At 37.3% G+C, this 12,013-nt stretch overlaps 2 protein-coding genes across 2 annotated transcripts in view; one reads left to right on the plus strand and one right to left on the minus strand.

The window, feature by feature from the left end:
* Positions 1 to 3,642: 3,642 nt before the first annotated feature.
* On the minus strand, positions 3,643 to 7,595 carry LOC124354017 (proline-rich protein 36-like). Its single transcript, XM_046804144.1, has 8 exons — positions 7,496 to 7,595; positions 5,464 to 5,565; positions 4,923 to 5,087; positions 4,624 to 4,809; positions 4,367 to 4,531; positions 4,068 to 4,253; positions 3,925 to 3,975; positions 3,643 to 3,836 (listed from the first exon to the last, which is right to left on the minus strand). Exons 1-8 carry the CDS (start codon positions 7,593 to 7,595, stop codon positions 3,643 to 3,645), a joined length of 1,149 nt encoding a protein of 382 aa, XP_046660100.1.
* The window catches only part of LOC124352734, a 31,452-nt gene continuing 26,958 nt past the window's right edge, over positions 7,520 to 12,013 (plus strand). The window contains exon 1 of the mRNA XM_046802373.1: positions 7,520 to 7,626. Within this exon, the coding sequence (XP_046658329.1) occupies positions 7,614 to 7,626 (13 nt within the window). The 5' untranslated portion in view covers positions 7,520 to 7,613. The remainder of the gene's footprint in view (positions 7,627 to 12,013) is intronic.

The raw sequence follows: 12,013 nt of genomic DNA on the forward strand, positions 1-12,013 counted from the left end.
AAAACAATCTGTGAGATATGTCTTGAACTACTGTTGTGCGATCCCTATAATATCAGCAATATCTGATGAAAAAAGAAATTCATGACTGATCTTAGAAAACTCCAGCTCCATATTGGTGGATGTCGAGAGCTGTATGAATAACATTAAGAAATCTTGCAATTATGTCAGAAGTGGACTTATTTTTCATGAACCCGAAATGTGTTAAAGATACAAGTTTTGGATAGAAAATCTACCACTAAGTATAGTGAACAGTTTAGTCCATTACATTTCATAGTAATGGACTAAACAATTAAAAATTTTACTTATTGTTGAAATCAGTCTGTAGTTATGAGGATAAAGATTATCAATCTTCATGAACATTTGAATAACTTTCAAAAACTTGATAAAGGATAGAAATATAGTTGGCAATACATTTATTGAACAAATTTGTCACGGGAATTGTGAGACGTTCCGCCACTTTCTTGATAAGCGAAAAAGACATTTTAAATACATCAGTAGTTGTACTGGACTTCATGTTCAAAGTTGAGGAGGCGACAGCGGGTCTGGGAAGTCACGGCCAAGAGTGACACAACTGTCAGTGCTCGTATTTCAATCAGGCCAATGCCGTGCCAAACGACAACGGATTACCAACGATATACGAGTGACATACTCCTATCGTAGTCCACTCTATCAGACGCAAGCATTGCTAATTTATCCCAGAGTATATCAAAACGCTACGTTAGATGATTCTTATAACGTTGATTATGAAGCATTTTGGTTCTTCACTCAATACTGAAGTTTTGAAATTATTTTTTAATTCTTTCTCGTGAGGTTTTCTGTAATTCTGCTACCGTATTTTCTCGATACATGAATACAATTCTCAAAATATCGAATACTTAATTGCCATTAGTTAGTATTACAAAAACTCAGTACGTATTGAAAGGGTACACATCTACGTAACAATGACTAAAGAGTGTGGCATTTTGGTTGATCTAAGGTAGTAGTACATTGATTATCAGTTTACAATAATGCGATTGTTGACATTTAATAATCCACACCTGATCCAAATCATAAAAACAAAGATAAAAAACGTGACAGCTTAATTAATAAAACTGTATAAACATTTTATATAATGATTAAATTACTTTGCCAGTTCTTCTGGAAAAGTTTCCACCGTCAAGAAGATAATGATGACGGCATCGAAGCACATTTGAGAAGCCCAGTCAGGTCTTGTTGTGCCAGGACTTATCAGGCATGACATGAAAGCGCTGATCCAACATGTTCTCGCCGACAGAATGACAAGTTTGCTTCGTCATTAAGCAGAAGTGAGCCACTATTAACGGGCATGATCTAATAAATCTTCTCTCCTTCCTGCTCGAAACACTACTACTGACGTACATATTTATTGCAAGAAAATTTCAATGAATAATTCAAATGATAACAAATTGATCAATTATATCGTACGCATTCTCTTTTCCGAAAGAGGTTTAATCATGGAAAGGCTTTATGCACTATGTTGCATACAGTATTCATAGTGCAAATATTTCTCAGAAATGAATGGCACAGACTAACATGTGACCTAATATCGCAAACCTCCTTTTCCGAACAGTCACTCGTAAAATATTGGCCACGCAAAAAGGAATATAATAAATTGTCTGCATCATTAAATTGATATTTGTTTATAGATTCAGATATGCTACATGTAACCGAGGTGTAACAACTGGGAACATCCCCCTTGTTCATTGCGAGTACTTACGAGGAATTTATACCACAGCAATTATACACTATTATTTCATCCCTTTCAACTTTATATCTTTAAGTTTTGTATTAAACGTATCAGACTAAAAGATTCTTGTGGCAATCAGGTGAAACAGAACATGCCCTAACGAATCGATAAAAGAGGTTGCATTCTGATTATCAAAAGGTGTCTAGTTTAAAGTATATGAAGTTTTATTCAACATATAATATCATGAAACTGTTAGTTACAAATACTCCACCATAGGACTTAACAGTTGGTTTTCTTTATTTTTTCATTTCGAGTAATTAATACGCACATATTCGAACACTTATTCATATTTTCAAACTTGCTTTCTCTACAGGTATGCATTAACAGAACATAACGTTTCTTGGATACAAAGAAAAAGTGATAATAATAATGTCTGTATTGCATTTTCCCCTATAAAATTACATTGTATTGCAATCATCAATTTGTTAATCCTAACATGAACTTTCACTCATAGTCAAACTTACAATGTCACTCATTCACTCGAACACATTTGCACTGACCTCAGATCCAGCCTTTCCGTATATCATATATCTCAGAAGTATATCATGAACTCATCAACAGACTAAAACGCTTTGGACACCAACAGTTGTTTAAGACGAATTTTAAACTGATTTTGTTTCAGTTTTGTATATCTTCAGGGAGCAGGTTGATTAATCTGACACCTACTTGTTGCAGTAAATGCTGAGACAACCTCAGTCTGAACTGTTGTATTTTGTTGTATGAACTGTTCATACGTATACAGGCAAGGCAAAGTCAGCAATTCCAACTCCTCAAATGTTTTCCTGCATTACTCTGTATGGGTCATCTTGCCAATAATTCTATGTACTTTTTAAAGTAGTCAGAAGACACGATTTATTTTGCTTTTGACACAACTTCCCCATAATCTCCTTCCATACGCAAAATAAAAATGGATGAGACCATAGCAGGCAATTTTTAAAATGTTTTAGAAACAGAATTGTGCTAGGTTCCTCTGGGGGAACTCTAGCATATAGGCTATGTTGTCAATATGATCGTTTCAGTTCAATCCTCTACAAAGAAATCTCCGTACAAACCTTGTGGAAATCCAGGAGAACATTATCCAAAAAGTGGTTTCTCTGTAAACATACACACATTGAACTACAAATTATTTTTCCTCTGATGAACACATTGCTTCAAAGTACTCCACAGTGTCATGAATATAGATGCCATTATTGTATTGAAAGTTACCCTGTTTGAAAAGTATATGAATAAATCTTACTATTCTAAAGCACTTAATGTCTTACATCTCACGTGATAGTATTGCATCATCAGATAGGAACGTCTGTCTGCCACACACAGTTTGGAGAGCACAGAGCCGAGAGACACAGCTGAGTATCCTACATCGTGGCATGAGTCAGCATCTGCAGAGGTCGTCGGTATAATGGTAGCCGCGAGCGTCGCACCTGGCGTTGTATTAATTAACTATCGCGGATACGCCCCCAACTCGCGGTGTAATGGGAAAGGAATGTCGATTGGTCCGGAGCTGCTCGACCTCGGCTGCAGCACAGACCACTTGTTATCAACGAGCAGCTGTCAGATGGTGGCAGAGACAGTGGCGGAGGTTGTGGTGGTGGTAGACACTTACAGGCCAACATCGCCACTGTCTTTGCCACCGTGGACTGCGGCTCGACTTCGGCTGCAGTACAGGCCACTTGTTAGCAACGAGCAGCTGTCAGTCGGTGGCAGAGACAGTGGCGGAATTTGTGGTGGTGTCTGACACATACTGGCCAACATCGCCACTGTCTTTGCCACCGTCGACTGCGGCTCGACTTCGGCTGCAGCACAGGCCACTTGTTATCAAAGAGCAGCTGTCAGTCGGTGGCAGAGACAGTAGCGGAGGTTGTAGTGGTGGTAGACACTTACAGGCCAACATCGCCACTGTCTTTGCCACCGTCGACTGCGGCTCGACTTCGGCTGCAGCACAGGCCACTTGTTATCAAAGAGCAGCTGTCAGTCGGTGGCAGAGACAGTAGCGGAGGTTGTAGTGGTGGTAGACACTTACAGGCCAACATCGCCACTGTCTTTGCCACCGTCGACTGCGGCTCGACTTCGGCTGCAGCACAGGCCACTTGTTATCAAAGAGCAGCTGTCAGTCGGTGGCAGAGACAGTAGCGGAGGTTGTAGTGGTGGTAGACACTTACAGGCCAACATCGCCACTGTCTTTGCCACCGTGGACTGCGGCTCGACTTCGGCTGCAGCACAGACAACTTTTTAACAAAGAGCAGATGTCAGTCGGTGGCAGAGACAGTAGCGGAGGTTGTGGTGGTGTCTGAAACATACTGGCCAACATCGCCACTGTCTTTGCCACCGTAGACTGCGGCTCGACTTCGGCTGCAGCACAGACCACTTGTTATCAACGAGCAACTGTCAGTCGGTGGCAGAGACAATGGCGGGGGTTGTGGTGGTGGCTGACACTTACAGCCCAACATCGCCACTGTCTTTGCCACCGTGGACTGCGGCTCGACTTCGGCTGCAGCACAGACAACTTGTTAACAAAGAGCAGCTGTCAGTCGGTGACAGAGACAGTGGCGGAGGTTGTGGTGGTGTCTAACACATACTGGTCAACATCGCCACTGTCTTTGCCAACGAGGACTGCGGCTCGACTTCGGCTGCAGCGCAGACGACTTGTTATCAACGAGTAGCCGTCAGTCGGTGGCAGAGACAGTGACGGAGGTTGTGGTGGTGTCTGAAACATACTGGCCAACATCGCCACTGTCTTTGCCACCGTGGACTGCGGCTCGACTTCGGCTGCAGCACAGACAACTTGTTAACAAAGAGCAGCTGTCAGTCGGTGGCAGAGACAGTGGCGGAGGTTGTGGTGGTGTCTAACACATACTGGCCAACATCGCCACTGTCTTTGCCAACGAGGACTGCGGCTCGACTTCGGCTGCAGCGCAGACGACTTGTTATCAACGAGCAGCCGTCAGTCGGTGGCAGAGACAGTGGCGGAGGTTGTGGTGGTGTCTCACACATACTGGCCAACATCGCCACTGTCTTTGCCAACGTGGACAGCGGCTCGACTTCGGCTGCAGCACAGGCCACTTGTTATCAACGAGCAGCTGTCAGTCGGTGGCAGAGAGAGTAGCGGAGGTTGTGGTGGTGTCTGAAACATATTGGCTATCATCGCCACTGTCTTTGCCAACGTGGACTGCGGCTCGACTTTGGCTGCAGCACAGGCCACTTGTTATCAACGAGCAGCCGTCAGTCGGTGGCATAGACAGTGGCGGAGGTTGTGGTGGTGGTAGACACGTACTGGCCAACATCGCCGCTGTCTTTGCCACCGTGGACTGCGGCTCGACTTCGGCTGCAGCACAGGCCACTTGTTATCAACGAGCAGCTGTCAGTCGGTGGCAGAGACAGTGGCGGAGGTTGTGGTGGTGGCTGACAAATACTGACCACAATCGCCACTGTTATTTTACACCAGCTGTTGAATGCAGAAAAAACTTACTTTCGTCGTAAATATAAATAAAGATGGTTGATATTATAGTATATTTCTACAACTATATATTATAATATATATATATATATATATATATATATATATATATATATATATATATATATATATAGTAATTTATGAATTATTTAATACCCTAATTGAAATTATTCTCATTTGAACCTAATAATTCACTGCTTTGTCATTTATTTTCTAATTTATCTAATAACTCACGACTTAATACCCAGACGTGGCAGAGACAGTGGCGGAGGTTGTGGTGGTGGTAGACACGTACTGGCCAACATCGCCGCTGTCTTTGCCACCGTGGACTGCGGCTCGACTTCGGCTGCAGCACAGGCAACTTGTTATCAACGACCAGCTGTCAGTCGGTGGCAGAGACAGTGGCGGAGGTTGTGGTGGTGGCTGACAAATACTGACCACAATCGCCACTGTTATTTTACACCAGCTGTTGAATGCAGAAAAAACTTACTTTCGTCGTAAATATAAATAAAGATGGTTGATATTATAATATATTTCTACAACTATATATATATATATATATATATATATATATATATATATATATATATATATATATATATAGTAATTTATGAATTATTTAATACCCTAATTGAAATTATTCTCATTTGAACCTAATAATTCACTGCTTTGTCATTTATTTATCTAATTTATCTAATAACTCATGACTTAATACCCAGACGTAATAATTGGAAACAGTTGGATTCCGGTAAATCGAACAAACTGTACTCTTGTTTAGGTATAGCTTACCTAGTGGATAACTAATAAATAACGTAACCAGTGGTCAAATAAACACTAGGAATAACAAGGAAGGGCTGCCCTCCTTGATACACGCATTTGAAGCAAATATTTTAATTCTGTAAGATTTCAAAACCGTTCGTTGAACTATGGAGTGCTCAATGGAGCAATCAACGGAGTAATCAAGTTCTAAAACACTTAAAGAGGGATTAAGCCATCTCAACTTTGTCACATATTATTTTACCGAGAACCAAAGCGTGATGATGACAGAGAGAAAGAGAAATAAAATCAAAACCACCGTCAACTGTTAGTTTGTCAAAGGAGTCTACATAAAAACATAAAGGAATATACCCATCTACCTTCTGCGGTCCTGACTCAACTTTGAAGCCCACCTCGAAGTAATAGCATTCTCAAAAGCAATAATCTGGGAATAAATACTCCTTAATCCAGGATTTCACTTTTCACTCGACTATACCCCAATTGATTTAGCTAATATGAAAATATCGTATCTAATGGCCATGCTAATGCTCAAATGGACGATAACAAATATTCCTCTCTTCTACGCCAAGTACCATACAATCCAACCACTTTCAACTGAAAACCTATCGAAATCCGAAGACAAAGTGATTCATACTGTTAAAAGCTCAAATGGACGATAGCAAATATTCCTCTCTTTTTACGCCAAGTACCATACAATCCAACCACTTTCAACTGAAAACCTATCGAAATCTGAAGACAAAGTGATTCATACTGTTAAAAGTGTTAAAAGCAACACGAATATAACGTGTGCAAAAGTAAAAATACAAGGGTGAAAGTAACCTGTGAGGACTGTAGGAGAGAAGGTTGTGTAGACTACTCGTATGGTGCATTATGAAGGGTGTCCAGGCCGTGATGATACAGAATCAATGCGTTGATCTACTGCTGTTTTACTCAACTTTTAAATAAAATAAAATACACAATTGTGCGTATTTGACACTAAAATACAAACTAAAACTTCAAATGAGGGAATACTACTATGCCATTTTACAATTACAAGACTACTTAAACAACAAGCATGCTCAAATTTTGTCAACTATAAATATATTCTAAAACTTAGAATAAAACAGAGCATATTGTTTTTTGACAACTAAAAGAAAAATATCTGATAAATATTATTTTTGTTATGAAATTAGATACCCCTAATTTCAGACCAACCTCACCCTTATCACATATTTCTACAATATTAATCTTGGGAAAGCAATAAATTATAATAATTATTATTGTTAATGGTACTTCCATTAACTAAGGACTATAGTGAAATTAACAAATATCCACCTACACGGAGGTGACGCAATACAGGCCACCTGAGTAATTATTATTCTACCTGACTGAATCACCATGTCACACCTGGTAACCTGTATGATTAATTCCCTTCATACTATTCGTCCTACGGTGACCAATGAATGAATGGGAGTGTGGCACTGGCAAGATCCCATTGAGTCCCCCCCCCTCCCACCAACCTGAACCACACCGCTCAAGACGACCAGCACCAGCACCAGTGCGCGCACAGTCGGACAGACACACGGACACCGGGCTCTGTGCTTGTGCGTGTGTGCCCATGATCGGGTTGGGATAAGCATGTTCACTGGAGGTAACATAATTATAACACTTACTTATCTATCAATAATGAATATATCTATGAACAAGTGATTTTTAAAAAGCCACATTTTTTGGGAATTATGATTAGGATAATATTCGTACGCATCTCAAAAATTGTTTTTGACATTTTAAACAAATAAAAACTAAATATATATTTAATTACAACACGTACATGAAATCATACCTTCGAGTACTGTGTTTAATTGATAATTGGTAAATACTATTGATGTTTGTATGTTTGTACTGGAGTTTCACTATCTAATTTGTGATATTGTTAATCATTGACTTGTTGCTATTTTTGTATTTATTAACTTTTCACTGTTTATTCTATCTGTATATGTTATGTAAATTGGTTTTTGCCATTGCAACTGCAATGCATACTTCAGATTAAATTATGATGTGTTTTTATGTCAAATACCACTGGTATTGTTTTTTGCACGCTTACGTAATGTACTATTTTTGTATGAAACACTGTTCCTGTTATTTTACTTTTGTCATGGTAACAATTATTTACATTGTTGATCTGCAAATTAAAGAGCCGATGTTTAAAAATGTATGTATAAAATAATGGTTTAAACACTTATATAGGGGTTGTTATACATTTACTAAAGGTGTGTATAAAACAAATAAGAAAATGCTACAAATAATTTGGGATTGTTTAAGAAAGAAGCCACATTCTTATATAATTAGATCCATAATTAATAACTTATTCTGTTGGATCGTTTTACATTATAAATGTAACCTTTGAAAATAATTATACTCTATAAACTTTAACGGTATGAATCAAAGTAACAGGTTTAGATTATGCACATAATTGAATCCAGACACTCCTCTAAGATGAATGAATTTACACTTAAACTTGCATTATTGCTTTTTTTTAAATAAAACTTGAAATCAATACCGTTGCTCATATCTTTGAAATCTATAAATTTAACATGTACACAAACAACATACAAACACTGGTCCCCGAAATTCAAGGATGGCCACGTGTAAGGTCAATATCGAGGTCGATCGCGGTTTGATCTATTGACTCTTGTTGGGCGATTGACCTGGTTGTTGGCTGACAATTCATTCACAAGTTTTGGTCACCAACATTTCACGCCGCCCGTTGATAATCTACTATTGAATTAAACTGAGTTCTGTGTGTTCATTGAGAAGTAACTTTTTGTCAATGATTCTATTATTGATGTTTTGAATAATGTTCTTTTTATATTTGAGATTATTTGTGAAACAGTGACATTATTTGTTATATAAAGCTTGTTTTAACAGTTTTCAACAAAATTAAATAATGAAGTTTACATTTTGAAAGTTAGAATTAAACGGGTTTTTTATGTGTTTAAGATGTAATCTAATTAACAACAATAGGCCTACATTTAATTTAACGACCAATAAATAATTTGTATGAGTTTTAATTTTAAATGTTACTTCAACAGTATTAGGTTATAAAGTATTATCTTAGTTAATCGAACAGAATTCCATTAATAAGAAAGTTTATAGTTTGTAATAGATCGTCAATTATTTTTAATTCATTTGATTGTGTAATGATATTTACAGAATTGTAATAAACAATGTTTCGATTTTTTTTTAAACAATACATTGTACGAGTTTTTTAGTTAAATTTTAAAAAGTAACAATAAATGTGGTATTTTTAAAATACTATGTAAAATTAACATCCTTATTATCCAGCCTAATGGTTCATCAATGAATTATGTTGTCCACAACAATTAATAAAATGATATATTATCAACTAATAACGTAAGACACGCAGGTTTAGAATTAAATTATCACCCGGTAATGTTATTAAATAATCTGGGTTATCTTGTTAAATCCTTATATTATCATATTTACGTTTATTTTTTTATTTTTATTTGAAAAGTGAATTTTCTTTATTAATTTTAGAGTGAGTATATAAGAATTGTTACACTAATTATTACGACAGAATCTATTATGCGCACTGTTAATTTTTGAGAATATTAGGCATATTGGTATTAGTTAAAAAATGTACTATAGTCGAATGAAATATGCTACCGGATCGGGGTCTATTTAAATTCTACTACGCTAAACTTCAATGTTGATGATTAGTCAGTGTCGTTGACACTACTGACGAATATGCGGGGGCGTAACGCCCGCCTTATACAACATGTGTTGTGTAATATGACGGATGTGTCGGATCTAGAATATTCAGTTTATCGCCAAGTTCAAGGTGGCCTGGGCTGCTATAATCGTTGATACGCCACGGAGTCAGCTGTAACTGACGACTGCCAAATTGTCACCAGACGGCTTGGCGCCTTGTCTCACCGCGTCACTCTCTCCTCCCCACTACACGCTTTGCTTTCCTTTTCTTATTGAAAACGCAGACCCGAGTGATTTCCTTTATAAGCATTACAATCTTAGTGAATTTCTTTATAAATGATCGAGTAATGTCTAACGTGTTTAGTAACCATATAATATTATTATAATTGTAATCACTGTTAAAATGCCGGTTGTCGCACTGTATAACAAGCGTCTCGTTGAACGTTTAGACTGCGTTAGAGATAGCGCAGGTTACATTTTTTATACCGGTGCAGCTTGCATCAGTCAAACTTTACCCTTTACTCTCACCTTCACCCTGCTTATATTTTTCTTCGCGCGGATGTATACGAGTATTGGGTAATGGGCAAAGTGGAGATTAAAGAAGAGTAACAATTTCCTTTGAAAATGATTTTGTTGATTTATTTCTATTTATTTTTTTTTAGAAAAAGGGGATTATAAGGTTTACTCTGACCGCCCTCATGAACCACTGGCTTGTGTGAGAATCTTATCAAACAGAATAAGGGGAGAGTCGATACAGTACAAGGTCAATTGTACTGATAAAAAAACAACGGTCACAGCCAGGATTTGAACCTACGTTATTTCTGACTGAGACCCAAATTCCAACGCCTTAGCCACTCGGTCATCGGCACTCCTACCCACAATGAGTTAATTACATTCAATGATAAGTGGATAGATTTACAAGCTGGTTAAGACCATTTACTACGGTTTTAAAGGGTCAAATTAAACGTTTAATGAATTGATGCATACGCTCTTTTTCTAGAGGAAAAGTTTAATCAAAACAATAAGAAAAAAGGTAGAAATCAAGAAAAGACAAGATACATTGGAATTGTGTATGAAATACATATCCTGAAAAAAAAACAGCAATATTTATTATATAAAAAGTAAAAAAAAAAAAAACAAGGCCATTAAGGTTGAAAGGTCATATTAGTTTAAATGGATTAAATGTGGTCCAACTGAACATACCAGCCTATTTTTGTTGATTTCCAGTTCTTAATGTTAATTTTGAGTTCCTCGTAATGTGAAAATTTGTATTAGTATTAGTCGTTGTCACTATATTTATTTATTTCATGAATTAGCATTAGCTCTTATAGTATTATAATTACCGGATAATTCTTTTACTATATTAAAATTAATCATACTTTTTTCTATAATGTAGCTTGAATTCTCTCAATTTAAACATTTCTGACAGCTTATATGTACGTTATACCAAACTAATTTTCTCTAAATCCTGTGTTTAAATAGTGTTCCCAGCAAAATCTTCATAGCTTGTTTTAATGTCATGCTAATAGAGATTCAAACCAGTAATTTTCTTCTACTTTACATAAGTGTTATGCCAAAAGAGCAACATCTCCGTTTACTACGCCTACTTTAATTTCTAATCCTGCGCATTTTGGTTAATTGTTGGTTCTCTCATGGTACCAATCTTTATTCTGTTATTTAATTTTATACATAATGTGAATTTTACATAATGTATGCAATATATATATATATATATTTATGTAGAACATGTGTTCTACAATTCAGTTCGTAGGACGAATAAAACCTTCTTCCTTCTCAATTTTTTGTCATTATATATTTTATTTCACATTTGCGTCACTTTCTAAAGTTTAACTATTATAATTTCAGTAAGGTATTCTAAGATAGATGTTTCTTACAGTTCGTTTTTACATAGTTTTTTAAGTATGATTTCTTTTTATTGGTTCACTTAAGACGCTGGAGAGGTCTCATCACACTTAATCAACTTAATAATAAAAGAACTTTCCTTTACGCTGCAGGATTTACAGGATGGCTAATACGGGGGGATAGGAGCTACCTCTTGTCGAGATGCCATGAGGAGGTTTTATCCCAGTATCACCTTGTTTAACCTTTTTCCAGTCAAAGTGAACAGGGAGCGGCCCTCCCTCATTTTTAATCTTGCAAAAACATTTCACACTAAGGTACCTCCACCCATTCCAACAGTTCCTCCGCAGTAAACTGGACCTCTCGTTCAACACTTTTACCCCAACATCTCGACATTTGTATTCAGCGATATGGTGTTCGTGGAGATCCACTGGTGTGCTCATATG

The sequence above is a fragment of the Homalodisca vitripennis genome, chromosome 1 (genome assembly GCF_021130785.1).
Source record: "Homalodisca vitripennis isolate AUS2020 chromosome 1, UT_GWSS_2.1, whole genome shotgun sequence".
In the NCBI taxonomy this organism is placed as follows: Eukaryota; Metazoa; Arthropoda; class Insecta; order Hemiptera; family Cicadellidae; genus Homalodisca; species Homalodisca vitripennis.

What these genes read in the sequence shown, in the direction of transcription:
- LOC124354017 (XM_046804144.1), bottom strand. Translation starts at nt 7,595, where the DNA reads ATGGGCACACACGCACAAGCACAGAGCCCGGTGTCCGTGTGTCTGTCC. An exon ending in TCGAGCCGCAGTCCACGTTG is followed by an intron (nt 4,810 to 4,922) that starts GCAAAGACAGTG and finishes CCTGTGCTGCAG; the next exon opens with CCGAAGTCGAGCCGCTGTCC. An exon ending in TCGAGCCGCAGTCCTCGTTG is followed by an intron (nt 4,254 to 4,366) that starts GCAAAGACAGTG and finishes TCTGTGCTGCAG; the next exon opens with CCGAAGTCGAGCCGCAGTCC.